Source organism: Moesziomyces antarcticus, assembly GCF_000747765.1.
Source record: "Moesziomyces antarcticus DNA, scaffold: scaffold_v10001, strain JCM 10317, whole genome shotgun sequence".
Lineage (NCBI taxonomy): Eukaryota > Fungi > Basidiomycota > Ustilaginomycetes > Ustilaginales > Ustilaginaceae > Moesziomyces > Moesziomyces antarcticus.
In genome coordinates, this window is record NW_014639009.1 from 324,060 (window position 1) to 350,782 (window position 26,723).

General features: G+C 61.1%; 12 protein-coding genes across 12 annotated transcripts; 5 read left to right on the top strand and 7 right to left on the bottom strand.

The window, feature by feature from the left end:
- Nucleotides 1-50: 50 nt before the first annotated feature.
- PAN0_001c0113 (p-loop containing nucleoside triphosphate hydrolase protein) lies at nt 51-1,211 on the top strand (the record flags this gene model as incomplete). The annotated part of the gene is made up of 3 exons (XM_014803733.1): nt 51-962; nt 1,026-1,112; nt 1,182-1,211. 3 exons carry the CDS (start codon nt 51-53, stop codon nt 1,209-1,211), a joined length of 1,029 nt encoding a protein of 342 aa, XP_014659219.1.
- Nucleotides 1,212-1,485: 274 nt separating this feature from the next.
- Nucleotides 1,486-3,775, bottom strand: PAN0_001d0114 (uncharacterized protein; the record flags this gene model as incomplete). The annotated part of the gene is made up of 3 exons (XM_014803734.1): nt 1,486-2,810; nt 3,113-3,181; nt 3,541-3,775. 3 exons carry the CDS (start codon nt 3,773-3,775, stop codon nt 1,486-1,488), a joined length of 1,629 nt encoding a protein of 542 aa, XP_014659220.1.
- Nucleotides 3,776-5,386: 1,611 nt separating this feature from the next.
- Nucleotides 5,387-6,244, top strand: PAN0_001c0115 (uncharacterized protein; the record flags this gene model as incomplete). The annotated part of the gene is made up of 1 exon (XM_014803735.1): nt 5,387-6,244. The coding sequence occupies one exon, from the start codon at nt 5,387-5,389 to the stop codon at nt 6,242-6,244; it is 858 nt and encodes a 285-aa protein (XP_014659221.1).
- Nucleotides 6,245-7,232: 988 nt separating this feature from the next.
- On the top strand, nt 7,233-8,579 carry PAN0_001c0116 (ferritin ribonucleotide reductase-like protein; the record flags this gene model as incomplete). The annotated part of the gene is made up of 1 exon (XM_014803736.1): nt 7,233-8,579. The coding sequence occupies one exon, from the start codon at nt 7,233-7,235 to the stop codon at nt 8,577-8,579; it is 1,347 nt and encodes a 448-aa protein (XP_014659222.1).
- A 79-nt stretch (nt 8,580-8,658) lies between these two features.
- Nucleotides 8,659-11,071, bottom strand: PAN0_001d0117 (elongator complex protein 4-like; the record flags this gene model as incomplete). The annotated part of the gene is made up of 3 exons (XM_014803737.1): nt 8,659-10,550; nt 10,837-10,887; nt 10,960-11,071. The coding sequence occupies 3 exons, from the start codon at nt 11,069-11,071 to the stop codon at nt 8,659-8,661; spliced, it is 2,055 nt and encodes a 684-aa protein (XP_014659223.1).
- Nucleotides 11,072-11,206: 135 nt separating this feature from the next.
- PAN0_001c0118 (aldo/keto reductase) lies at nt 11,207-12,385 on the top strand (the record flags this gene model as incomplete). Its single annotated transcript, XM_014803738.1, has 1 exon — nt 11,207-12,385. One exon carries the CDS (start codon nt 11,207-11,209, stop codon nt 12,383-12,385), a length of 1,179 nt encoding a protein of 392 aa, XP_014659224.1.
- Nucleotides 12,386-12,479: 94 nt separating this feature from the next.
- Nucleotides 12,480-17,552, bottom strand: PAN0_001d0119 (kinase-like protein; the record flags this gene model as incomplete). The annotated part of the gene is made up of 1 exon (XM_014803739.1): nt 12,480-17,552. The coding sequence occupies one exon, from the start codon at nt 17,550-17,552 to the stop codon at nt 12,480-12,482; it is 5,073 nt and encodes a 1,690-aa protein (XP_014659225.1).
- An 822-nt stretch (nt 17,553-18,374) lies between these two features.
- On the top strand, nt 18,375-20,288 carry PAN0_001c0120 (uncharacterized protein; the record flags this gene model as incomplete). Its single annotated transcript, XM_014803740.1, has 1 exon — nt 18,375-20,288. The coding sequence occupies one exon, from the start codon at nt 18,375-18,377 to the stop codon at nt 20,286-20,288; it is 1,914 nt and encodes a 637-aa protein (XP_014659226.1).
- A 369-nt stretch (nt 20,289-20,657) lies between these two features.
- Nucleotides 20,658-21,044, bottom strand: PAN0_001d0121 (uncharacterized protein; the record flags this gene model as incomplete). The annotated part of the gene is made up of 1 exon (XM_014803741.1): nt 20,658-21,044. The coding sequence occupies one exon, from the start codon at nt 21,042-21,044 to the stop codon at nt 20,658-20,660; it is 387 nt and encodes a 128-aa protein (XP_014659227.1).
- A 748-nt stretch (nt 21,045-21,792) lies between these two features.
- Nucleotides 21,793-23,337, bottom strand: PAN0_001d0122 (NADH-ubiquinone oxidoreductase; the record flags this gene model as incomplete). The annotated part of the gene is made up of 1 exon (XM_014803742.1): nt 21,793-23,337. The coding sequence occupies one exon, from the start codon at nt 23,335-23,337 to the stop codon at nt 21,793-21,795; it is 1,545 nt and encodes a 514-aa protein (XP_014659228.1).
- Nucleotides 23,338-23,648: 311 nt separating this feature from the next.
- On the bottom strand, nt 23,649-24,946 carry PAN0_001d0123 (uncharacterized protein; the record flags this gene model as incomplete). Its single annotated transcript, XM_014803743.1, has 3 exons — nt 23,649-23,895; nt 24,237-24,298; nt 24,398-24,946. The coding sequence occupies 3 exons, from the start codon at nt 24,944-24,946 to the stop codon at nt 23,649-23,651; spliced, it is 858 nt and encodes a 285-aa protein (XP_014659229.1).
- A 985-nt stretch (nt 24,947-25,931) lies between these two features.
- PAN0_001d0124 (mitochondrial import inner membrane translocase subunit TIM8) lies at nt 25,932-26,628 on the bottom strand (the record flags this gene model as incomplete). Its single annotated transcript, XM_014803744.1, has 4 exons — nt 25,932-25,970; nt 26,070-26,094; nt 26,215-26,371; nt 26,460-26,628. 4 exons carry the CDS (start codon nt 26,626-26,628, stop codon nt 25,932-25,934), a joined length of 390 nt encoding a protein of 129 aa, XP_014659230.1.
- Between the last annotated feature and the right edge of the window lie 95 nt (nt 26,629-26,723).

The window sequence follows — 26,723 nt, forward strand, 5'->3', positions numbered from 1 at the left end:
TCGCATCGCCTCCTCCTCCTCCACACCCATCCCGCCACTCTGCTCGCAAGATGACGCAAACCATGGACTCGGGCTCTTCTGTGGCGCCATCGGGCACCATGGGCTACGAGCTCCCCTGGGTTGAAAAGTACCGACCCTTGAACCTCGACGACGTAGTTGGCAACAAGGACACCATCGATCGGCTCAAAGTCATCCAGAACGACGGCAACTGTCCGCACCTTCTCATCTCGGGTCTTCCGGGTATTGGCAAGACCACCTCGGTGCTTTGTCTGGCACGGGCGCTGCTGGGGGATGCATACAAGGAAGGGGTGCTCGAACTCAACGCTTCGGACGAACGTGGTGTGGATGTGGTTCGTAACAAGATCAAGACGTTTGCGCAAAAGAAGGTGTCACTCCCTGCAGGTAGGCATAAGATCGTCATTCTCGATGAAGCCGACAGTATGACACCTGCCGCTCAACAAGCACTTCGAAGAACCATGGAGATCTACTCCAACACTACGCGGTTTTGCTTTGCCTGCAACCAGAGCAATAAGATCATCGAACCCATCCAATCCCGATGCGCCATTCTCAGGTATGGCAAGGTCAAGGACGAACAGATCCTCAAGAGGTTGCTCGAGATCTGCGAGATGGAAAAGGTCGAGTATACAGACGAAGGGTTGGCAGCTATCATCTTTACTACCGAGGGCGATATGCGTCAAGCCATCAACAACCTTCAATCCACTTGGACGGGGTTGGGATTCGTCAATCCCGAAAACGTATTCAAGGTCTGCGATCAACCGCATCCCTTCCTCATCCGTGCATTGCTCACTGCGTGTCAGGAGGGTGACGTCGATTTGGCAATGGACAAACTCGACGAGATTTGGGCAAAGGGCTATGCGGCTGTTGATATCGTCACCACCCTCTTCCGCGTGGTAAAGACCATGGACCGCATCCCAGAAGCTACCAAACTCGAATTCATCAAAGTAAGTCCCTTCACCCCGTCCCTGTGTCTTGTTGCAATTGGCTCACCTCGTTTTCGTCTCTAGGAAATTGGATGGACTCACATGAAGATCCTCGAAGGCGTAGCTACCGTGGTCCAGCTCGGCGGCCTCATCGCCAGGCTATGCAAACTCGTAAGTTGCCCCACTCGTTCCCCACTTTCCGGCCGCTTTTAGCTAATATCCCCTGCCTCGGCCTTACAGAGCATCGATCCAAAGCAATTCCAGGTCTGATCCCTCAACACTTTCTTGGCTGCAGCCTTCAGAGCCGCTGCCATCTTGTACTTTTATACATCCTGCAATCTCTCTTCCCTTCCACACATTTCTGAGCGTGACCTTTTCGGGATTACAGCAAGACTCGAGCATCGACATCAAAGGTGAGGGGATTCCGGACCGAGTCGCAAGAGGAAGGAAATGAAAGCGAAAAAACAACGAGCGAATGAAGCCAAAAATACAAAGAGCGGATCAAAGCGAAAAGACAAAGATATGGTATCGAGAGGAGAGAGGCTTAGCCCGACCAGCGCTTGCTGTCAGCAAATGGGTCGCGGCGCGACGACGACGCGCGGTCGTAGTCGTAGTAGTCGCCCTCGCCGCCCCTCTGCACCTCTTCGTACGGCGAGTAGGGTCGACCCGCACCGCCGTTGACCGCAGCAGCATCCAGTCCCCGCGTAGCGCGGTTGTTGTACCCAGCGGTGGACGATCCGTCGTAGTAGTTGACATCATAAACCCCCTGGTCATCGCTGTACGGCGAAGCACCGCGCCCAGCAGCAGCGTCATCGACGTACATGCTGTCCGTCACCCGGTGGGCGGGCGGGAAATCGTCCTTGCCACCACGCTGCGATCCGTAGTTCCTCAGCCTGCTCGAAGCCGGCCCAACGGCCGCGTACGGTGCCACCTCCTGCATCGGCGGCGCCCCTTCGCCGTACTCCTCCTCGGTCAGCGTGCTCATCGGTCGCGTCGCCTCGAACGACTCGTAGCTCGCGCGCCTCGGACGGTCACGCACCAGACCATCTGCTGCTCCACCCACCGCGAAAGCCGCTCCACCCGCTGCAAGGCCGCTCGCCATGTTGCGGTGGTGGTACTCGTGGTCGATCGGTCGCAGGCGAGGATCAAACTGCTCCTGCTTGCGCCTCCTCACGCGACGGATGATCGTCCACGCCACCGCGATCACCGCCACCGACGCAGCGATCACCACGATGGGCACCACGACTTTCGTCGTACCGTCGCTGCTCGACGAGCCGCTCGAGTTGGCGCGGTTCACGCCCGTAGCCGCCGCACTCGCACTGCTGCGTGACGCTCCCAGCGTGGCAGCCGCCAGACTCGCCTGTGCCTGCGCACTCGACTGCGACGCCGCCGCCGCCGACAGCAGGCTCTCGGCCGCCGCGGCCATCGAGGCAGACGCCGACGCAGCAGCAGAGTTGACGCTCGTCGCCGAAGCTGCCGCTCCGGACGCAGCAGCCTGCACGGGCGACGCACCGCTGCTGCCCTGGTTCGACCCGCTGTTGCCAGCGTTGCTACCGCTGCTGCCCGCGTTGGAGCTGCCACCGTTCGACGCAGGGCGGTTCTGGTTGGTGTTGCTGTTGTCGTTGGTGTTGGTGTTGGTGTTGGTGTTGGTGTTGCCGTTGTTGTTGTTGGTGCTGCCGCTGCTGGTGTTGCCCGTCTGGCCGGACGAGGGGCGGTTGGCGGGAGCCGAGGTGGACGACGCAGCGGGCGCCGGTGCAGGCGCGTTGCTCGACGATCCACCGCCGTTGTTGTTGCTGCTCGATGCCGGACGCGAGGTTGTCGCGGGCGCAGGCGCGCTCGACGAGCTCGCCGACGGAGGCTGTCCACCACCTGTGGGTCGCAAATGAGAAAGTAAAGACGTCAGCAAGTTGCGAGATCATTGGCGTGCCGGGTTAAAACAGCCGCGAGATGGTGGCGTCCATGTGGACAGTGGGGTTCGTTAGGGTACGGAAGATAGGGACATGGGATGGGGGATGGGGGATGCGGGATGGGGGATGGGGGATGCGGGATGGGGGAAGGAGTTGGGTTGGTGAGGAAGTTTGGGGAGCAAGGACAGGGGAGAAGGGAGAGGATGTGGGGCGAGGATGTGGGGAAGAGGGGAGAAATGGAGGAAGGGGGAGAGAGATAATCACCAGCGCCGAGAACATCACCGACAAGGCCACGACGAAGATTGTGCAGACGGTATTCTGCTTCGTCGAGGTCTGTGGAGATCGGCCGTATTTGAGCGGGAAGAAGAGTCGGGTTCCGAAGCAAGGGATTGTTTTTGAGGAGATCGAGCGGCCAAGAGAAGAGAGCGAGTGGGGGATCAGGGAAGAGGGTAAGGAAAGAGGAAGAGGCGGAGAGGGAGGAGATGGAAGGGAATTGGATGAAGGAAAAGGAAGGGGAGGGACGGGAACGAGGGAGGAAGTGCGATGAGGAAAGGGAAGGGTTAGGAAGGGATGCCAAGACGAGAAGTCGCGAACTCATGTTTGCCGTCGAGATGGTGCTGCTCGCGCACGAGATATGGACGGCAGCGCGAAAGAATGTGTGGCTGCCGCCTGAAGTGCTAGAAGATACTTACCACCAAGACCGAGATCCCTACCGAGACCATTGATGATGCCGCCGAGACCGTCGCCGATGGTAGCCGCAAGACGCTTCTGCACCTTGATCAGCTGTGGTTGGCGCTCGGTGAGGGCGCGATGGGCGAGCACGTGGTGGGCGTGGGAAGCATCGTGCTGCTGAATCGATGCGGCTGCGCCTGACACGGCGACCATCGAGACGGCCGCGATGGCCGAAAACTTTTTCACTCCAACCATGCTGTGCAGATGAGGTCGAGGTTATCGCTGTCGGATGAGTAGTGTTGGTTGACTGTGGTGGCGTGACGCTGTCCGTGGAGTAGATTCGAGGAGAAGCTTTGGTAAAAGAGTGTGGTGAAGACGAGACGTAAAAAGAGTGTGATGCCGAGACGAGAGTGGGGGAAGGAGGGAGTAGGAGGGGAGGCGACGATGATGGTGGTGGTGATGATGATGGTGATGGAGTGGGCCAAGTCAACGTGAGATGTTTGAGCGGAGAAGGCAAGGGAAAGGGGCTCTGAGCTGTCCAGCAGGAGAGGAGGGGGATCGACGGACTGCATCCAAGCTTTTCGAAGCCAAGACACCACTCTCTCGGGCTCGCCAACGCAGGGCAGCGCAGGGCAGCGCAGGGCAGCGCTTTGTTGGGCGCAAGGGGGTCAAAGCAGCGAGCTCTAAGCGCCCAACTCGTGGCAGCCCGAGCCGTCTTGCGACTGTGCGGGGTTACTTGCAAAGGCGGCTCGACGAGGCAGACCGAAGGCGATGGCAGCTCGAGATTTTGGCGCGAGAAACAACCCTTGCATGCATAGGCGAGGAGGCAGCCCTGGACGCGCGCCCGCAGCCCGCCGCCCGCACTAGACCGCTCTACCGCTTCTGTCGTTTTCAGCAGCCTTGTCCGCTGTGACCTTCGCACTAGACGATGTCTAGCACCTGTCATTCCTCTCATAATCTCATCATCCATGGCGTGGATGTGTGTCGGAAGCATGCCGAGAAGAAACGCTTGTTGACACACGCTCGAATGTTCAAATTGACGAGTTGCGATCGGCGGTCGTCCGACAGCGCGCGCTCACGTCAACACGCCCAGCTCACCGTTGAGACAGCTGACATGCAGCCGGATCGACGGTGCGTCGAGCGGCGCGCGCGCGCGTTTTCCAACACGCAGCGACGTGCATTGGTGTGTGAAAATTAGATGCACCTTTCCAGTGTCTTTCTTTTGGAATTTTTTCAAAGTGCAGCGGGTGCGCAGCTGGAGCGCATCTTCGCCAGGCTTTGGCAGAGGCCCCCGAGGCCCCCGTGGCGGAGTTGGAATCGCCTCGAGATGCACAGAAGAAAGAAGGATGGGCTCGGCTTGTATCCGAGCACTCGACCTGCAGCCGGCGCTAGAGCAACCCAACTTGGCTTTTGCCAGCAGTAGCCATCCTGGCTCCGCTACATCGCCCGTACATGGTTGTGCAGGTTATGGTTGCGCCTGCTGGCATCGTTCCGTGAGCCCCTGTCGCTGCTTCTACCGCGCCATCCGTACGGCCGGTTGTAGGCCAAATTCATGCCAGCCTTCTTCCTGCCATCGGTCAAAGACAACGTTCTGCCATGCCATCGGTGTGCGGGGAAGCCTGGGCTCCGTGTTGGTTGTGGGTGCAACCCAGCGACGGATGATGCTTGTCAGTGATATGGCGGGAAAGATGCACTCCCACGAGACTGCGCGAAATCAGCAGTAAAAATGCGTACACAAAAAGACACCAAATTTCAACCCTTCGGACTGTTACGTCGCGGCGCGCAGCGAATGGTCTTGTTAGGCCGGGCGAATTGTGAGGTATTGGTTTTTTTTTCTGCGCAGCCTCCACATGCGTCTTGGCATGCATGGCGCACAAAGCCAATTCAAAGAAGGCGCAACTGGCGAGACCTACACCTGTGACCACCACCACCACCATCAACACTGCGACGCCACACACAGGCACGAAGCGGTATCTGTCGTCTGCTGCTCTAGCTTCAGGGCTTGGCGCCATGTCGTCAAGCAAGGGCACGGTCACCACGCAAAACGGACGCGGCGGCGCGCCGGACAAGCGCGATGCGCCGCGCGAGCAGCTCTCGACGGGCCTCTGGCTGCTCAAGCACACACAGGGCATCGTGACCACCGCCACTGCACTCGGCATCCTCCATCTGCGAACCAGCCATGTGCTCTACTTTACCATCGGCAGCCTCGCCACCAGCTTCACCGCCAAGGGGCTCAAGCGCGTGATCAAGCAGCCTCGTCCTCCCGGCTCGAGGGTGAAGAAGACGAGCGGGATGCCGTCAACCCACAGCGCGACGATCTCGTTCATGGGCACGTACATTGTGCTGTCGTCTTTACTGCTGCCTCTGCATCCTTCGCTCGTGCTGGACCGCACATCGACGCAGTCGGACCAGATGGTGCGCATCTGGCTTGCGCTGTTGGGCGTGGCAGCACCCGTGCTGGTCATGTGGTCGCGCGTGCGGCTCGGCGTTCACACGCGTGCGCAGACGCTGGTAGGCGCCGCACTCGGCGTAGCCAAGGCCATCATTTGGTTCACCCTCTGGAACGGCACCCACATCATCACCGGCACCAATTCGGCTTCAGCATTCGACGCTGCCATGTCGCCGTCCACACTGCAGGTCGGCCTGAAAGCCACAGTCGGCACTCGCATCGACTCGCTCATCCGACACACCGAAGCCGCCCTGCGCGATGTCACCGGCTTCTAAACGTCGCCCCGTCGGCGAGAGGGACAAGTCCAGACAGTCAATAGTGTCGTGCAATCCTAGATGTTCCTCAAGCGTTACACTGCGCGGTTGAGGCGCCCGATCCATCGGCCCGATGAAGCCGAGCTTTTCGAAATATCGGGGGGGGGGGGCCCGCCGATTTGCCTGTGAAATGATGTCACGAATTTGAGCTTCGCCCAACTGGACGTGGTTTGAACGCCGCACCCAAAGCACACCTTCCCGTTTGAGCCAGGAGCCTCCACTTTCTTCTCTGCCGTGCCGTTCGCTTCGCGCTCACACAGCTTTGTTCCGGCTCCAAGGTCGGCTGCAGATGACGTGCGGGGCGGCTGCTTGGCCCCCCGTCACCGCCGTCGCTGCCAAGACGCCGTTGTTTCACGCTCACGAAGCAAGGCTCTGTCAGAACGCACGGGGACGCATTTAGAACGTTTCGAACCCGACCGGTCTCTGATTTGCGTTCGAACGTGCCGCCCTCCTCCCGGAAAGCACAGCCGGCCGCTCAACCTTGCCTCCTCCTCAGACCCGGGAAGCATTGGGGCACATTGGCTGAGCAGCGCTGGAAGGTTCTGAATGGGTGGCGGTGGTTGTGAGTGATGCCGACGCTGAATGGCACAGCTGTCGCGGAAAGAGGCTGAGAAAGCAATGGCTGTGTTGCCGAGAGGTGGATCCTGCGGAAGCATGGAAGACCTCGCTCCGTCGATGCCCGCCGATCAAGCAACATGCCGCGCGATGAATCGCCTGCTGAGGCAGCCTGAGACTAGCTGAGCCAAGGCGTGTTTCGGTGGCCGGGGCCGTCATGTTGCGCCTCGCTTCCAGGCGCGGTGGCAGATGACGTTCCTGCCGCCATTGCACTGCCTCCGCACATCCGTGCGCTGCTCATCCTCCACCCGGACTCAGCCAGAGTATATAAAGCCCCTAACCCTTGCCTTCCGACACTGATAACCCAAAAAAACTCTACAACGGCAACATCACCATGAAGATCACTCCCTCGTTCGTCCTTGCGCTTGCTGCCGCCTCTTCTGCGGCTGGCTCGCCTGTGTTCAGGCGCCAGGCAAGTAGCGATGTGCTGCCCACGCCCGTGGCTTCGGCGCTATCCAGCGCGACTGGCGGTGTCTCCTCGGCGGCTGGTGCTGCCACATCGACTGGTGGCAGTGTCGTCTCGAGTGCCTCTTCGACGTCCGTTCCCTCGTCGACGTCGTCGGCTGCGCCCGCCGCTTCCACCGGAAGTTCAGGCTCGTCGACGTTCAACGACACGCAGATCCTGCAGTACGCTTTGACGCTCGAGCATCTCGAGGCGTCGTTCTATAACCAGTCGCTCTCCAAGCTCTCGAGTGCGGACTTTGAGGCTGCGGGGTACAACGCCTCGGTTCGCAACCAGATCTACTCGATCGGTCGCGATGAGGCCGCTCACGTGGAGCTGCTCACTACGGCGCTGGGTGAGAACGCGGTGCCCGCGTGCACGTATAACTTTTCGAGCGTCACCGACGTCGCATCGTTCCTCACCACCGCCCGTGTGCTCGAGGGCGTGGGTACTTCGGCGTACCTCGGTGCGGCTAAGAACATCTCCAACAGCACCTACCTCGAGACTGCCGGTAGCATCCTCACGGTCGAGGGCCGCCATGCATCGTACCTGATCGCTCAGACCAACGATGGAGGTAACGCTATTCCGGGCGCGTTTGATACGCCGCTTGACTTTAAGCAGGTGTACTCGCTCGCTGCGCCGTTCATCCAGGAATGCGCACGAAACGCTACCCTCCCCATCACAGCTTTCCCCGCTCTTAGCTTGAGCGGCGGTGCGGCGAACGGATCGTTCACCCCGGGTCAGCAGGTGACTGTGGCGTACGAGGCCAACTCGACGGCGGGCAACTCGGGCTACCTTGCGCTGATTCAGGGCGTGGCTCAGCCGCAGTTCCTCCAGCTCGAGGGCAACCAGTCGCAGGTGACGCTGCCGAGCAACCTCACGGGCGGACAGATGTACGCCGTGGTCACCAGCGACAACTCGGGCGTTACCGATGACAACACGATTGCGGGTCCTGCGGTGGGATACGTCAACATCCCCCTGCCCCAGGCTCCGGATGCCACCAACTCCTCGTCGTCGTCGTCGGCCGCTTCGGGCGGCTCGACGGCTACGGGTGGCGCAGGTGCAGGCTCTACCGGTGCGGCATCCAGTGCCGCCTCGGCCACTGCTACCGCGAGCGGATCCGACTCGATCGTCTCGTCTGCGAGCGCGAGCGCCACTGCTACCGGCTCCCAGTCGCTCCTCCCCTCGCTGGCTAGCGCGGCCTCGGCCAACATCCCCACCCCCACCTCGTCGGCCTAATCTCGCACACATGCCTCACACCTATGCTTCGGAATGAACAGTTGAATACCCACACACGTGCGTGAAGATGATGAGTGCGTTAGAATTCCAGATCTTGCGGACGCGCTTGACTCGCCTTGCTCAGTGGCGGCGGTGCGCGCGGTGTCGCACCGGGCCGCGCTTGAGAGTGCGCCGATCGTGGTGCCGTATCGACCTGCACCGCATACTCGCCCGTCGCTGGCGCAGATGCAGCCGCAGCCATTCCACGCTGCCGCAACGCCGCGAGTCCCTTCAGCCTCGGAGCATTCCCTGTTGGCTGCACCACCTGCGCACCCTGGGCACCCTGTGCTTCTGCCTTGGGCGGCGCCGTCTTGTCCTCTGCGCGTGACTTTGGTGCTGGCGCTGCGCGCTTGGGCTCAGCTTCGGACTTGGGTGGTTTGGTCCGGCGCTCGCTCACGCCGCCCTCAACATCGAGATGCAGCGTCTCGATCACCATCCTCTTGCGCCGCACCTTGAAGGCGAGGTTGTTCTCGCCGCCTCCTGCACCACCCTCCCCTGCGCCGGCAAGACCGCCCGTGCTGGCAGCACCAGAGCCCATACCGCGCAGCACGGACGATCGGATGCTCGGGTTGGTGAGTGTGCCGATGGCGGGGGTCTTGAGCACCTTGAACGCCCCCGTGTACGCCGAGAACGCACGACGCAGAGCCGCCGAGCTCGCGAATGCACTCAGCGACACCGCCGCATCGACGCTGTGCACGAGCCGATGCGCGAGATTGACGGGTGCACACGAGGACGTGCCGGAAAGGAGGAACGACGAGATCGAGATGACGGCGATGGCGGGGATCGCGACGGTGCGCGAGGATGGCGTGGCGTCAGTGAGTGCCAGCGAGCGCAGGAGGTGGCGCAAGCGGTGCAGGAAGCGCACGGTCTCCCAGTGTGCTGTTTGCCCACGCGCGGTGGTCCAGCTAGGCGATCCGAGTGAGCGCACTGCAATGCGCAGAACAGGAGGCGCCAAAGTGGGGGCAGCCAGCTGCTGCTTTCGACACCGATCCGCCGCGGCGGCGATGCGATGAAGCGCGACGTCGTACGAGCTCTCCCCCGCGAGCTGGTCCGCCACATCAACCGCCTCGAGCCTTCCCTGCGCAGTGGCGTGCTGTATGAGGCGGGGGTCGATGCGCTTGCTCAGGTCAAAAGTCTGGCAGAACGGCTGCGCCTCGGCCCCAGCTCCCGCCGCACTGGTACTCGGCTCATTCACCGTGGTGTTGAACTGCTTCATACTGTGGTACCGCCAAGCGATCTTCATCTCTCTCTCGCGCTGCGACGTCGTATCCCCCTCTGCGGGCGTTTTGCTCGACGGAGTTTGCGTGTCGTCTTCGTCGACAACGGTGTCGAGGCTATCAGAGGGCGCCTCTGCGTCTGCCGCCGGTGGGGTGGCTGGTCCCAACTGGGCGAGGAACTGGTCGTCGAGATCGCCTGCACGAGCCATCAGCCCGGAAGTGAAGCCGGCCGCGTCCTCGCCAATGACGATGTTGGCGTGAGAGGACGCGATGCCCTGTGCGACCGAGTAGCCGAGCAGGAGGTCGAGGTACGGCTCGGCGAGCGCGCGTGCTGCATGGTCGGTCTCGGCAGTCGCAGAGGGTGTGGAGGTGGATGCGCCGGTGTGGGCGGCAGAGTGAGCCGCAGTGCCGGAAGCGGGAAGCAGCAGGAGATCCGAGCCTGAGGAGAGTCCGCCGCCGGAAAGAAGGTCGTCGAGCGCAGGCACGCCTGTCGAGACGAGCGGCACGGGCGACGAGAAGAGGGACGGCTTGACGCCGGCCGGGAGAGGCAGAGGCGCCGAGCCCGAGGTCGGGTTGACTCGCCGCTTGAACGACGACATGCTGCGGCAGCCTCGCAGTAGTGTCAAGAAGCGTGAAGGTGCGGAAGTGAAGAGCAAGAAGCTTGTGCTGCTGGGATGAGCGGAACCTTGAGCCAAAATTCTGAGGTGGAGGACCGCTTTGCACCAGTCAGCGAGACGTAATCAAATCACCAAGACTGTTAGAGCTTGACCGTCCCGCCGGCTACTGCTTCTGCCCTCATCCGAGCAAGGTCAGCTTTAACTGATCCAGAGGGTCTCACACAATCTGTGTGTGAGCTTCCCCGTGGTGCAGCGATCATACAGAGCCTATGATCGAGCTCTGTGTCAACGTCGGGTTATAAGCATGCGATTCTGAGCTTCTAACCGGGGTCTGTGCTGAACGCACACAGAGGCTGTGTGTGAGCCTGTGTATCAAGCGAATACAGAAGGTCTGCGGTCGCGTCGGTGGGGCTGTGCTTGGAGCCTCATGCAGACCTAGCTCGTCGCACGCAGTCTGAGGAATCTAGTCTTGTCAATACCATTCCAGTCATGACGAACTATTCGTACGTTTGTTATTGCGCTCGCTGCGCGCCACAAGGCGGACGGCCTGTGACGAGGGATGCATGGCGCCACCACCAGCGACGATATGGCCCGCCGGTGGAGCCTGGTACCGTGGCATTGGAGCCCGAAACGAGGGCGGGGAAGCGCAAAGCCGTCGACCCGCCTAGTGGTGCAGGACAGCCGGCTGTTGGTGGCATTGCATTGCCGAACCACTCCGCCATCGCCGAAGCGCAGTCTCCACCTCCACCCGGCGATGCTCGCCTCGGCCTCCACACTCGCTCCCACCTCCACTGCCATCCTCCAACGTCTTCTGGACATCGTACCGGCCTCCAAAGTACAAGTAGCGCCCATCCTCCCGATCAATTCCGTTCTGGTCTCCCACCCACCAAAAAAAACGGCAAAGATGACGACCACTCCACAGGCCAAGACGCGCGTCAAGGTGGTGTTTGGCTGCATGACGTTTGGCGCTGCGGGCGCCGAGCAAGCACGCGTGCATGATCTCAACGACTGTCGAGCGATCGTGGACATCTTTGCGTCGCACGGGCACACGGAGCTCGACACGGCGCGCATGTACGGCCTAGGCAGCTCTGAAGACTATCTGCGTCAACTTGGCTACACCGTCCCCAACGCCCAAGGCTTCGAGGTAGCGACCAAGGCGTTTCCCAGTGCACGCAAGGCCAACTTTCCCAGCAAGGACAAGTACACCTTCTCGGCCGCTGACATCTCCCGTGCCATCGACGACAGTCTTCGCACCCTGGGAACGCAGAGTTTCGACCTGTTCTACTTGCATTCTCCCGACCGCGAAACACCACTCGAGACTACACTCGAGGCAGTGAACGCCGCGTACAAGGAGGGCAAGTTCAAGAGGTTTGGTGTCAGCAACTACCGTGCAGATGAAGTAGACCAAATCATCCAACTTGCCGACAAGAACGGATGGGTCAAACCCGTCGTTTACCAGGGTCTCTACAATGCCATTACCCGAACGGCAGAAGAGGCCCTCTTCCCCACCCTGCGTAAGCATGGAATCGCATACTACGCTTACAACCCCCTCGGAGGAGGATTCTTCACGGGCGCTTTCGACCCCCAATCGGACGTGGAGAAGGGCTCGAGGTTCGATCCGGAACGAGCCCAGGGGCAGATGTATCGCCAGAGGTACTGGACCGAACACTACTTCAACGCCATCGAAGCCATTCGACCCGTGGCGGAGAAATGTGGTCTTAGTACCGCAGAGATCGCGCTCAGGTGGATGATGCACCACTCCACGCTCGACCCGGCGCATGGAGACGCGGTCATCATCGGCGCAAGCTCAACCAAGCACATTGAGCAAAACTTGGTCGACCTCGAAAAGGACCCGCTCCCCCAGGATGTCCTCGACGCAGTGGACAAGGCGTGGAACATCGTCAAACCCCACGCTCCCGCTTACCACCACTGAATCCGTACCTCACTCTGATCAATGCTGTCGAACCCTGAAGCGTAGTCATGCGTGTGCAAGTAGTAGAATGCAATAAATATAATCCGCTGCAAGTCTAGGAGAAGCCATGGGCAGGAGGCAGTGATGGGATGGGTCTCCTCGACGGCGGCCGCATGGTCCTATCTCTGTCTATCTGTTCTCCGTTCTCGGCCTCGTCTCGATCGCTCTTGACCCGCCTCGGACCGGAGTCGACGGACCCGTGCATGAGCGGCGAGCGCTGCTGCGGCTGGTACGCTTCGCCCACCGCTGCCGCCTTGGCCGCCGCGAGCTTGACCTCGTTCGAGATGCTGCGCATGCGCGGGCTCATCGCCCGCATCCCCACGTGTCCGACCGACAGACTGGGCAGCTTCTTGTCAAACTCCCTACCGGGATGTGTCGAGCCGGAGCGGTCCGTGGAATGCGGGTGCGAGTGCTGGTGTTGGCGCACCACTTCGCCTTGCGGCAGCGGATCCATCGGCATAAGTGGCGACGTGCGACTCGAGAAGCTGCCCGAGCCGCTCGCCTGGCTCTCGCCCATCAGCTCCCGATTCGGCGTCACCGAGCGACGAGGCTGCCCGAGCCGCGTCACTAGACCGCGCATGGCCGCACTGCGCGACGACGATGGCGACGTCTCTACGAGCGATGTCGAGATCGAGCGCTCGTGGATCGTGCCAGCATCGCCGCTGGTGCCGTTCGAAATCTTGCGTCGGTACGGTGCGGATGCACGCATGCCAACCATCTGCCCCAGCGCTGTTGTGCCGGGCAACGCCGTTGCGGCCGAGCCAGGGCTGTTGGTGCCGACGGCAGGCGGGCTGCGATTGCCCTCGCCCATGTGCGTGTCCGACAGCGTACGGCGCACCGTCCTGCCCACCTCGCGCTCGGCGTGGCGCTGACCCAAGATATCGCGCGCCAGCTCCTTGACCAGCACGGCGTTGTCCTTGACACTGAGCCTCTCCACCGCCTCGTACACGTGCAGCTGCTCCACCAGCGGCGAGCGTGCCTCCCCCCGAAGGTCGCACATCATCTTGGTGAGTCTGAGCAGATTCAACCGCACCACCGCTTTGGGATGCGACAGACGCTCGAGCAGCCGCTTGACGAACAGCGTATTGCGCGCCATCGACGTCACCACCCCGCCGGCCAGTCGACACACCTTGACAAACGGCTCGAGCAGGTTCTCAAACGAATTGGCCTTGCTCGTGGCAAAGACGCAGAGGAGCGCATCCACCGACGTCGGCTGCACCAGCACCTCGTCCACACGCGCCGTCTCGTCCTGCAGCCAGATGAGGATGCTCTCGAGCGCCGACACCTGCCAGTACGGATCCTCGAGCAGCTTGAGGTAGAAGTGCAGTCCGCGGTGCTGCCAGAACATCTTGCGCGTCGCCTTGCCCGCGTGCGCAAAGTCGCACAGGATCGGCAGCGCAAACTGGCGCATGGGCGAGTTGGTGCGCGCCACGCGCAGCAGCTGCGGAATCACGCCCGCCTGCGCCGCCTCCTCCTGGCGCGACTTGGAGAGCCGACAGAGGTTGTACATGGTGTTGAGCACCTGGTTCGAGATCTCGGTGCCGTGCGGTCCGCTGTGGTGCTGCGCCAGGATGTTGCACAGGATCTCGATCGTGTTGGCGTTCTGCATCTCGTCCAGCAGCATCGGCGACATGGAGAGGTTCTTGACCACCTTGAGCATCAGCGTCAACGCTTCTGGGTCCAGCATGGACGCCGACCGCAGGATGCGCCGCAGTACGCTGCGCGTCGCAACCTGTTTCTTGAGGAAGTTGTCCGACTGCGAGTAGATGAGCAGGATCTGCAAGATGTCGGCACGTGCTTCGGACGCGTAGCCATCCTCGTCATCCGCGATGACGCTCTGCAGAGCCGATGAGAGCGGCTCCAGCAGGCCTTCCTGTGCGAGCATGCGGCAGAAGTCGTTGCGCGAAGCCGGGCTCTGCAGCTCCAAAACACTGCTGACGCAGCCGACGCCGATCCAGACCAGGTCCTTCTGCTCGAGGTAGTCCTCGTCGATGAGCCCGACGAGCGTGCGCAGCCCGCGGCAGCTGAGCACAAACTGCAGCGTGAGGCGCGAGGTGGAGCACATGGCAAACACAAAGTGCGCAGCCTCCAGGCGCAGATCATGCGGCCACTTTTTGGTGGTAAACGTCATGACCACCGGAATCGCGCCGATCAAACAGAGGCTCTCCTGCGCTTCCGGATCCTCAAAGATGATGAGGTTGAGAATGCCGAGCAGCCGCGTGGCCAGTTCGCGGTCGGCGGCAGCTTCCAGCAGCTGGATCAATGCGAGAGCACCGTGGGACGATAACAGCTGCGCCTTCATCTCGGGCATGTCGGTGAGGATCTGGTCGATGTCCTCGCACACCTGGAGAAGCTCGTCGACTTCGGTGCGTGGGTCGAGCGATTCGACCAGCTCGGTGACAAAGGCACACATGCGTGCGTGCTGGTCGCGAGCCACGTTGGCCTCCAGATCGGCCTCGGCGTTGAAGCCCTCGTCGATCTCGGCAAAGGGGTCGTCCTCGTCGTTTTCATCGTCTCGCAGCCAGGATCGGTTGGAAAGGCGGGCGGTGAGCTGAAGCGTGTTGCCTCCGCTGAGATTGGCATCCTCCTTGCCGTTTCCTGCTGCATCTGCGTTGCCGAAAAGGTCCGAGTAGTCTTCGGCGGATTGGTCCTCCGAGTACTTGCCCAGGGTGCGTCGCATCTGCTTCCACTTTTCGTCCTTTTCGAGCCGCAGTGTCGCCTGGGGGCTGGTGGGGTTCGAGGAAGGGCGGGTAGCAGATGCGGCGAGAGAACTGCGGAGCGCCTCGGATGAAGCCTGCCTGCGGCGGTCGATGGCACGAGAAGGCGAGGCAGAGGCGGCATCGGCTGCGCCAAGATTGTACACCTTCGGGGCTGCTTTGGAGGTCGAGAGGCGAGCGAGGTCGTTGGGATGAAAGAGGCGCTTGCCGACGCTGTTCTTCATCTGCAAGTCTCGGATGCGCTTGTTGAGGAGATCCTCCTGTCCGTCTCCGACGAGGTCGGAATAGTCTTCCTCGTCGTCGGCGGAGAAGCTGGAGAGAGTGGTGGAGGGAGGCGTCGGTTTCTGACTCAACGTACGCACTTGAGGTGACGATGAGACCGAGCGAAGAATGGGACCCGAAAGGGGCCTGATTGTGCGCTGGTCAAAGTCGGCCTCGCTGGCCGATGGACGAGACGGCGAGGCTGGCTGGTCCGCATGCTGAGCGGATTCTCCCGCCACCAACGAGTCGGCCGTGGTGCCCTTGTTTGTCGGGCGGGCATCTGCCTTCGCGGAGGACGTGGAGGGTGGCTGCGAGGGGAGACTGGTCTTTTCGAGAGCGGCGATCTTGGTGGTGGTGATGTCCTCTTCAAAGTCGTCGTCCCAGTTGTCGTCGGGTCGCTCGGGCTGCTGTAGATCGGCGAGCTTGACGCGTTGGTCCATCAAGGATGTGGCGGGCGTGGCGCCGGCGAGGGGAGTGCGGAATCCAGAACCGTTTCCGGGCGAAGACTGCTGCCTACTCATCGGAGCGAGCGCAGCCAGTGGCGAGTGCGCTGCTACTGCATGGTCGTTGGCGGTGTTTGGGGAGCGAGAGACGGCGTCGATGAGTCTGGATGCCGGCCTGGAGGAAGTGTCGACCCGTATGTCCTTGCGAGGCACGGATGGCGGAGGGCTAAAGTCGAGAGGGAGGGTGGGGCGAGTTGGATGGCGTGTCTTGCGAGCCAGAGGCTTGGCTGTGCCCAGCTCGGCTGCGATGGCGTTGACCCTACGCAGGCTTGGTTGGATGGGAGCGCGGACCGTATCTGGGTCCTGGATGCGCTGGACTGCTTGCTTTGGCGGCTCCTTGAGCGCCTGATTCCACTCCTGGACGCTCTTGACGGCTTCTTCGTGTGGGGTGTTGAAGGTGCCACCAGCGCCTACACGAAGCGAGCCTCCGGACTTGAGCTGGTCGAGCTGCTTGCGAGCGCTGGACATCCAGGGATGGCGGAGGAGCTTGCGAGCGGAGACGCGCAGGTTTGCGTCCTTCTGGAAGCAGTGGAGGAGGAAGTCCTTGACGACGGGCGAGGCGCTTTCGGGAAGGGGCGGACAGTCGTCCTGGACGATGCGAAAGAGGGCGGGCATGGGAGCAAGGAAGTGGTAAGGGGGCTTGCCCTCGAGAAGCTCGACGACGACGCAGCCGACGCTCCAAATGTCGCTGGCGGTGGTGGCGCCGCTCTGGTCGATGACTTCCGGAGCCATCCAGTAGGGGCTGCCGACGACGGCGTACTCGCTCATTGCGCCGGTCTTTGTGGCGACGCCAAAGTCGGCGAGCTTGACGGAACCGTCCTTTGTGGTGAGGATGTTGGCGCCCTTGATGTCGCGATGAATGACCCCCTGGTCGTGGAGGTAGACGAGGCCTTCGAGGACCTGAGAGATGTAGACGCTGACGAGGCTTTCTGGGAACTTGCCGAAGCGCTTGCAGATGTGATGGAGCGATCCGTTTTCGCAGTACTCGAGGATGATGTAGAGGTAGTCTTTGGTCTTTTCGGAACCCTTGTACTTTACGATGTTGGGGTGGTGGAGGTTCTTGAGCAGATCGATCTCGGACATGATCTCGCCAAGCTCTGATTTGGGAATGTTACCGAGCTGGATCTGCTTGACGGCGACAGTCTCTCCGTTCATCCAGTTGAGGCCGCGGTAGACTGAACCGAAGGCGCCACGACCGAGGCAATCGCCGAGCTGGTAGTTGCCGAGTATGGTGCTCGGCGAAGGAGGTGGCAAAGGCTTTGCGGGTGGAGCGGCTCCGGTGGCAGAAGAGGAGCTGCTGCTGCTGCTTGGTTTGGCACCCGTGTGAGGGGGCGTTGAGCGGTGCTGGGAGTTGGAGGTGGATGCAGATGAAGACTGAGCTGAACTGCTTAGCGATGGCTGGCGAGGGCGTTCGGCGACAGCTTGTGTGGCATGCGAGGATCTACGAGGCGCATCTGAAGACGCGATGGAAGCGTCGTTGCCAGGTGCGGCTTGAAGAGGCGGAGCATGGGAGGGGAAGCGAAGTGTAGACTGGGCGGGTGGGAGCATGTTGGAAGAGGGCGGCATGGCTGGCATGCGCGTGTGCGGTTGTCTGGATGCCGAGCTCGAGGCCGAGATGCCGTCCAAGGACGACCGCGCTGGTTGCATGCTGATAAGCTCCGCCGATGGACGACGGAATGCTGTTGTACGCGTTTAAGGTGCTCTCCAGGAGGACTACGCAGCGTTCGTGCGCATGGAGCGGGTGCACATCGCCGGCGGTAGTGAGGCGTGCAGAGAAGCGAAGCTGAGCGTTGCAGCAACGAGAGGAATGGTGGCAGGTGTTGAAGGCGACAGGAGGTGGGCGCTCGGATCGCTTCCTTTGTGCCCACGCCATCAGCTGGCTCGCGCATGCACCGAGACCAACACCTCCTCTTGGCCGCTTCAGCTCCGCTCAGCAATCCAACTCAACGCCTCCCTCCACGCCTTGTCCTCCACGACGCGTCGGGCTTCGGCCTGGTTTGCACTCTAACATGGCTCGGGATCATAAAAATGCGAGCTTGTTAGACCTCGGGGTGAGCGGCGTTCCTGAGTTGGCGAAAAAGGGTGCTCGTGCGCAGGTCGGCGTCAGTTCGCATGCAAAGCAGGCGAGGAGGAGGCGCTTAAGCGGGGCAAGACAGCCGCCCCACTGCTGCAGCACCACATGGGAAGCATGCAACAGCTCTCTCCGCAACTCAGCCAAGCCCATCACACCTGCCCTCGACCACCCCCGACCACGCGACTGGTGGATCTTCACTTCCCACCACTCACCCAACCCACCGCACCTCATCCGCCATTGCCGACCACACACCCCTTTCCAAGTGCAACCGTGACCGCCACGCTTCTTATCGCTCGAGCCGGATCTTGCAGCGACCACTCCACTCCCTTCCATGCTCAGCTCCCCTACCTTTTCGCTGAGCTTGCCGTGATCCCACCCCCAATGGCAGCTTGACCATGTCGGCCAATCCGTCGCGTGCTTCCACTCGGCCTTCGAGTGAGGTCGACCGGCTCTCCTACGACAATGGCAGCGCCACCCCTCGTGACAGGACTCATCGCCGCCAGCGCTCCAACACCTCGAGCTCGCTCCGCTCCAATGGCACAGTGCGTGCTCCCTCCGTCAACATGGACCACGACACCTCGCCGCTCGCCAAGATCGGCATCAAGGGCGACGGCCTCATGCTCTTCGTCACCTGCTTCGCCTCCCTCGGCGTGTTCCTCTTCGGATACGACCAGGGCGTCATGTCCGGCATCATCACCGGTCCTTACTTCAAGGCCTACTTCAACCATCCCTCCGCCTACGAGATCGGCACGCTCGTCGCCTCGCTCGAACTCGGCGCCCTCGTCACCAGTCTCGCCTGCGGAAGGCTCGCCGACATCTTTGGCCGCAAGAACACCCTCTTCTGGGGCGCCGTCATCTTCTCGGCAGGCGGCGCCATTCAGACCTTTACGTCCGGCTACGATTCTATGCTCACAGGCCGCGTGGTCTCGGGGCTCGGAGTTGGAATCCTAAGTATGATCGTGCCCACCTACCAGTCCGAGATCTCGCCAGCAGAGAACCGCGGAAAGCTCGCCTGCATCGAGTTTACCGGCAACATCATCGGCTACGCCAGCAGCGTGTGGGTCGACTACTTTGCGTCGTTCATCGACAGCGACCTCTCGTGGCGACTGCCGCTGAGCCTACAGGTGATCATCGGTACGACGCTCGCGTTTGGTTCGGTGCTGCTGCCCGAGTCGCCGCGATGGCTGCTCGACAAGGACATGGACGAGGAGGGCATGCGCGTGCTCGCCGACCTGCACGGCGCTGGCGACCCCAACGAGCCGCGTGCCAAGCTCGAGTTCCGCGAGATCAAGGAAAACGTGCTCTACCTGCGCAAGCAGGGCGACAACTCGTACCGCCGCATGCTCACCCAGTACCGCTTCCGCACGCTCATCGGCATGTCCTCCCAGATGTTTGCGCAGCTCGTCGGCATCAACAGCGTGTGCTACTATCTGCCCATGATACTCGAGTCCGCTGGGTGGATCGGACGCGATGCGTTGCTCATGACGGGCGTCAACGGCATCATCTACACGCTCGCCACCGTCCCCACCTGGTTCCTCGTCGACCTGTGGGGTAGGCGCGCCATCCTGCTTTCGGGCGCCATCGGCTGTGCGGCCGCACTGTGTTCGTGCGGCTACTTTCTCTACCTCGACCGCGACTACACGCCCCAGGCTGTGGTCGCCTCGATCATCGTGTACAACGCCGTATTCGGCTACAGCTGGGGTCCGATTCCGTGGCTCTTCCCGCCCGAGATCATGCCGCTGGCGTTCCGCGCCAAGGGCGCCTCGCTCGCCACCGCTACCAACTGGTCGTTCAACTGGCTCGTCGGCGAGCTCACGCCCATCCTCATGGAGAGGATCGGATGGCGCCTGTACATCCTGCTCGCCGGCTTTGCGCTGCTCGCCTTTGTCACCGTGTACTTTTGCTACCCCGAGACGTCCGGTGTGCCGCTCGAGGAGATCGGTGCGCTCTTCGGCGACGAGATCAATGTGCCTCAGGACGAAGACGACGAGGACTCCGACGAGGACGACGGGGAGGAGAGCGGAGGTGCGAGGCGAAGGAGTACGGAAGGTTCCGACGGTGGAGGGTACAACAGGCCGATTCGAAGGTCCATCTCGAGCCACCCGCGGCTGCAGTCGGAAGAGGAGCGTGCCGCACGTGCTGCGGCAGCCCGAGTCGCGGCGGAAGAACGCCGAGCTGCCCAGTCGTTCTTTGGCCTGGGCGCAGGCTCGGGGCCTTTGCGATGGCTGGGTAGGCTCATGGGTGGGGGGAAGAGCGAGGCGGCTCCGGATCGACGGCTGTACGAGGAGGTGCGGCGGGATGAGCATTAGGAATTCGGCCCTTTCGGCCCCCAGCGCACGCGCACCCACGCCATTGTGAGCAACGACACTGGATCAGCGGCGATCGAGTCGGAATCTCTGCTCATGCACGAGATGCGTTCGTCGGGGAGGAGCCCAGCGCAACCCCCGCGTGCAGGGGGTGGGGTTGGGGATGACCACGATGTATTTGCACTGGGCGAGGAAGATGAAGACGATATTGGCTGGGAGCGAGGGGGGATGAAAGGGCCCTAAAATCACACAGGCATATGGTCGAGACAAGAACGAGATTCAATTGCGAGGAGATGCGACAGAACACGATTCAATTGCGAGGATTGCGCGATGCTTCAAGAAAACGTTGAGATTGACTGTGGGTTTGGGATTTTACTTTGCGAGGGATCCGTCTGGGTTTCTGGTTCCGTCGGCGAGTTGTTGGGCAGCGCGGTGTTTGGAGCCCTTGAGCTTGTTGAAGCCGTCTGGGCCAACGTCGATGGTTTCCTTGCGGTGGTCACGGTCGTTGTGGCCGATGAACCACCATCCGATGAATCCGACCATGAGTGCTACGGATGGCACGAGCACGCGGACGGTGGCGCGGGTGCGGGCGACGTTGATTTCGGGCGATGGATGCGCACCCGGTACAGGGCCATGAGAATGATCATCGCGGAAACCAGACATGGTGTCGGGACGTGCTGAGAGAATGCGAGGTGTCGTGTGAAGCCCGCGCGAAAGCTGCAACCCCGCCCGGCTGACAAGTCGTGTAGAATGCATCATTGTTGTAAATGAGTGGTTGTGGTAACGAGTGATATGAAAGAATCCGTATCGAGTTGGAATGCGATGTTGTTTAGCGTCAAAAGCGCGAAGAGGTGGGGGTTGGGGGCTTATATACATGGCCGCGTGTGTGGATGGAGTGCACGGACGGCCAGGTGTTGGTCAGCGATGACGGAGACCCCCGCCCTTGCTCGGCACGCAATCCAGCCTCGCCTACCGACCGCATCGGCTGGTTCTCTGGGCGCGCTTCCAGAACCACGGACCACACCTGACCGCACTCCCGCCCACCTTGCCGCATCGAAAAAGGGTAGCATTGCCTAAGGCGCGCATTGCCTAAGGCGCCGCGAAAAAGTGTGGGGTAAAAAAATACGCCGACACCGGTTTGACGTCAGTCCGATGCTTAGCGAACAACGCCGCCTTTCCCTGCGCGCGCGCGCGCTCGCGCGACCGTAGCTAAAAAATCACCGGCTTTGCTCAGCTCAGAAATTGCTCCAACTACTCCACCTCGCCAATCTCGGGCTCATACCCACACTCTCACCTCGCCTAAAACAAGCTCTCTCCCACGCACAGACTCACATCCTCCCCGCTCGAGACCATTCTCGTACGAATCAATCTCCCGACGTCTTTTCTATTCAGTGGCGTCGTGGAGCTACGTGGCGTGGCGGAAATAGAACTGCGGTCAAAGGGATTGCATTTACACTCGCTGAGGACAGCAGCATGCAACTAAAAGTGGGAACAGATACGCGACGATTTACTGGGTGAGCGCCTTGGGCGAGAGCGGGGTGCCCATGTTGGCAGGGAAGGCATAGTCCGGGTCCATGTCCTTGAGCCTTCTGCCGCCGACGAGCACGGGGCCGTTCTTCTCCTGGTACAGACGCATGCGCTCCTCGATCTCGGGGCGGAACCAGCGCAGCAGACCCTGGATCGGCCACGCGGCCGCATCGGCGAGCGCACAGATCGTGTGGCCCTCCATCTGCTTGGTGAGCTCGTAGATCATGTCGATCTCGCGGTTGTTGCCGCGTCCCTCCTCGAAGCGCTCCATCATGTTGGCCAGCCAGGTGGTGCCCTCGCGGCACGGCGTGCACTGGCCGCACGACTCGTGCTTGTAGAACTTGGCGAAGCGCGAGATCGCCTGCACAACATCCGTGGTCTTGTCCATCACAATCACCGCGCCCGTGCCCAGCGAAGACTGGTTCTCGCGCAGCGAGTCAAAGTCCATCAGCACCTCCTCGCACTTGTGCTTGGGCAGAATGGGTACCGACGATCCACCGGGCACAATACCCAGCAGGTTGTCCCAGCCTCCGCGCACGCCACCGCAGTGACGCTCGATGAGCTCCTTGAGCGGAATCGACATCTCCTCCTCCACCACACACGGGTTGTTCACGTGGCCCGAGATGGCGAACAGCTTGGTGCCCTGGTTCTTGTCACGGCCAAAGCCGGCGAACCACGTCGGTCCGCGGCGGATGATGGTGGGCGCCGCAGCGACCGTCTCCACGTTGGCCACGGTGGTGGGGCAGCCAAACACACCCACGTCGGCGGGGAAGGGCGGCTTCAAACGCGGCTTGCCCTGCTTGCCCTCGAGCGACTCGATGAGCGCGGTCTCCTCGCCGCAGATGTACGCGCCGGCACCCTTGTGCACATAGACGTCAAAGTCGTAGCCCGATCCGCACGCGTTCTTGCCGATGAGGCCGTCGGCGTACGCCTCCTTGATGGCGTGCTGCAGGTGCGCCACCTCGAGGTAGAACTCACCGCGCACGTAGATGTAGGCGGCGTTGGCGTTCATGGCGCGGCCGGCGACGAGGCAGCCCTCGATGAGCTTGTGCGGGTCACCGCGCATGATCTCGCGGTCCTTGCAAGTACCGGGCTCGCCCTCGTCGGCGTTGATCACGAGGTAGCGCGGGCGCGGGTCCTTCTCCCAGCCGGGCTTGTTCATGAAGCTCCACTTGAGACCCGAGGGGAATCCGGCACCACCACGGCCGCGCATGCCCGAGTCCTTCATCTGCTGGATGATCCAGTCGTGGCCCTTGAGCAGGATGTCCTTGGTGCGGTGCCAGTCACCGCGCGCCTTGGCACCCTTGAGGCCGTGGTCGTGGCGCATGTAGGCGTTCTGGAAGATGCGGTCCTGGTCGCGCAGGCCACCGAACGAGCGCACGGGCGTGTCGGTGACGGTGGCGAGGCCGCGCGCCTGCGACGGAGTGGCGCACGCGATCTTGGCGACATTGTTGAGGCTCTTTGCCGAGCGAGCGGCGCCTCGAGCGACCAAACCTGCAGGTGTGGCAGTGGCGAGTGATGGCATGACGGTGGTTGGCGAAGTCGGGGTCGGTGGCGGCAGATTGATTGATGAGATGTCGTAGGGAAAGGTCGAAGAGACACGGTGCAAGTGTGGCGATAGATGCGATGGTCGGTGCAAAGATCGATCAATGGTCGGGGTTGAGTTGGAGCAAGGTTGACGATGGTCAGCAATCGATGCAATCGCAATGAGTCACGACAGCAGAAGGTCTCGAGGCCATCAGGACCCTCTGAGCGATGAAAGCACTTACTAGCTCGCTGCATGACGTATGATCTGTAGGATGGAGATGGTGGTGAGGAAGCGATGAATCCGCGAAATCACATATTCGAGATCCAGACGAACGAGTTGCGCCCGGGTGGCACTGGCGGCTGCTCGCAGAGGCGGCGACGGCTCTCTGGCAGGCGGTCGGACGCGCGATAGACCTGAGACTGCGCTGCTGTGGGCCGAAGATGTGCTAATGCGAACTGAAGGCTACCGTACGTAGCGGCTGGTCGCCACTTGGCGGCCTTGCAGTTGGAATTTCGCGAGGATTTTCCTGGCTTGCTGACCAAAGCACTCGCTCGCCTTGACGCGCGCAGTGCCGCCAATCAGCACCCCTTCAATGCTCACCCGGCCTTCGGATCCGTGCTTTCCCGATCCAGATTGGCCGAATCGGGACAGTGTTTGGTGCCATCTCGATTGGCAGAAGCATGCCCTCTCGCAACAGACTGCACTTCTACTACCCGCTCACATTGCGGCAAAAGCTATTCTACAGGGCTGTCGAGCTAGTACTCATAACGGGAGCTTGCACGTCGCCCGCCAGTCAGGGCGGCTGACGACGTGTCTCCGTCCGCGCTGTTGGAAGCAACCCAAAGGATCGTCAGCTTGGATCGTTATAGGCCGCAGTGATACCGGGGCGCACTTACTCTTCCTCGTCGTGTTCCTGCAGCTGCTGCAGTGCGTTACGCTGCTTTTGGCCATAAGCACGCTGAACATAGCACATGTACGTCTGTCCGCAGATCCGGCTCCCTTTTGCGTCAGTCCATCTGTCTTCAGCCTTGTCGTTCCGATCTCTGCAGAAACATACCTGAGTCAGGAAGAGGATGAGCGTGAGGCCGCCCATAGCTGCCGTTTGGGCCCACATGACGTAGTTGCAGATATGCTCGCCGGGAGCAAACGACTCCAGCCCTGGGACCGACACGCCGTTGCTCGAGTTCAACGGCGGATTGCCGTAGATGCGCGTGCACACCTCGGTCGACTGCTTGTGCTTGGTCGCAATCACCACGGTGCCAATCGCAGCAGTGGCGGCGGTGATGAGCACAAGCAGAAAGTTGAGCCGGATGTACAGTCTGTAGATGGAGCTCATCTCGATCCGCACCGTCGCCAGCCCAATCACCTGCCATGCCAGTGTGATGATCGCAAGGATGAGCAGCACGAGCGAAAAGATGTGCGGCAGCGTATCGACTGCAGCCACGATCGTCGGCGTTGTAGTGCTGAGCACGATGATGCACCCTGCTACAAATCCGAACTCGAGCGGGATCAGGTACGCTCCCGCCTTGACGAGCGGATACGAAAGACAGCAAAACTCCACCCCTCGACCGCTTCGTCCTCGCTTCTCTGGTCCTTCCGAGTCCATTGCGCTTATTCAGATGGAGCTACGAGCCATCCAGTGTCTTTCGTCGAGAAAGAGCCTGTTGATGTGCGGAGCTGCAAATGAGGTGTCGGAAGTAAGCGCTTCCGGGAAAGAATGCGAAGTAGCGACGGACGGCGCAATACCAGATTGCACCTGAGCGAGCCAGACGAGAAGCTACAATCTACCAGAGATTGTCGAGATGGCCTTGAATCAACGAACGAACAGAAGGTAGAGACGATGGTGAGGAGGGAGAGGATGCAGGAAGCGTTGACCCTCCCTACAGCAACTGTGAGCCTTCGGGAAGCGCATCAACGGCTTCCATTCTCAGCTATCGAAGCGTCTTTCCACTCAGGTCACCAAAGACGTGGGCGGCTTAGCCAGAGGAGGCGAGATCAACTCTACGCTGATCATCATGGCCGGGGGCGTCGGGTGCTAGGTGCGGCAACTGTCAAACTTGGCGGTGCGAAAAAACCAGCGCTGTGCTGGGCTGCCGATTTTATTTTCCCCCAAACCCGGCGCGCGGCTTTTCTCGCTCGTCGGGCTATGTCAACTCTAGGCTGCACCATCGAGCTTGCCGGCCCGCGTCATTGGCACGAAAGCTCAAGCGGAAGTCTTGAACTTGTCCGGAACTGCTTTTCCCGGTCAACGGCCAAGACCAGCCCGATATTGGTCAGATTCGGCCTTTCATCGGTCCGCCAGGCATGTGCGAAAAGCAAAGCCGTCAGGGACGCTGCAAATCAAGACGCCGTTTGCAGCCGCCATGTGCGACTTGCAGCGGCATGGAAGCTTTCGGCTGGCGACTTGGATCCTTGCTTCAAGCCTGCCACTACAATGCAGCTGCATGGTCGCGGTTCATCCCTACGACGCCGAATGTCGTTTCGATGTTGAGCAAATCCCACGTAAGGAGAAAGTGGAAGACATTATGGTTGCGAGTGGCGGTGTTGATTTTTGGAAGATGCTACTGTTACAGGCGCAGAGAGTGGGGCAATCACGACATCTGTCCTCGCTGTTCCTGCAGCTTGTTGACCTGTGAGCGAGAAGATCGAGGTGTTGAAGGTCGAGTGTCAGCAACCAAGTCCGTGAGAGAGAAAGAGGCCGCGTGCCAAGCATTTCCACCACTACTTACGATGAACAAGGAGGTATCCAGGAAGCTGTGGGTCCGGAGCAGAGCAAGAATGCACAAGGTCAAGCGAATGCACGATATTAGCGACGTTCGTCCATGGGCCATAGAGGCGTCCTGCGAAGGACCCGGAACGTAATGAAGTGCTTACCGTTCGACGCAGTTGCTCAGGCAAGCCTCCTCGCCCCTGCCGAAGCTGGAGCCGATGGACGACTTGATGCACTGGTCCCAGCATCGGTCTGTGAACGTGTGGATCGACGACTGCACGCGAGCCTTGGCCTGCTCGGCGTCGAGGAACGTCTGCAGCTCTACATTCGCAGCAACCAACGGAACGACGAAAGACGTGTCAGCGCCTGTAGCGTCAACAAGAACACATGTAGCGAGAGGCGGACTTACCTTTCTGATCAGCGTCGGCGAGTCCGGACATGTTGGCGAGTCTACGTGGAATTGAGGATCGGGATGATGTCTGGAAGGCAGGCAAGGGCTTGATGGAAGGCTCCGACTCTGGGCGAGGAATCTTCGCGTTGCGGATTGCAAAGTGGAGTGGAGCAGTCGCCTTAGTCATGCTGAGTGGATGAACTTTTGGAGTCAAAAGTGCCGTGGAGGTTTGACGGCCAAAAATTCCAAGGCGCCGGTGCGGTTTTTTTCCCGCTTCTTCGC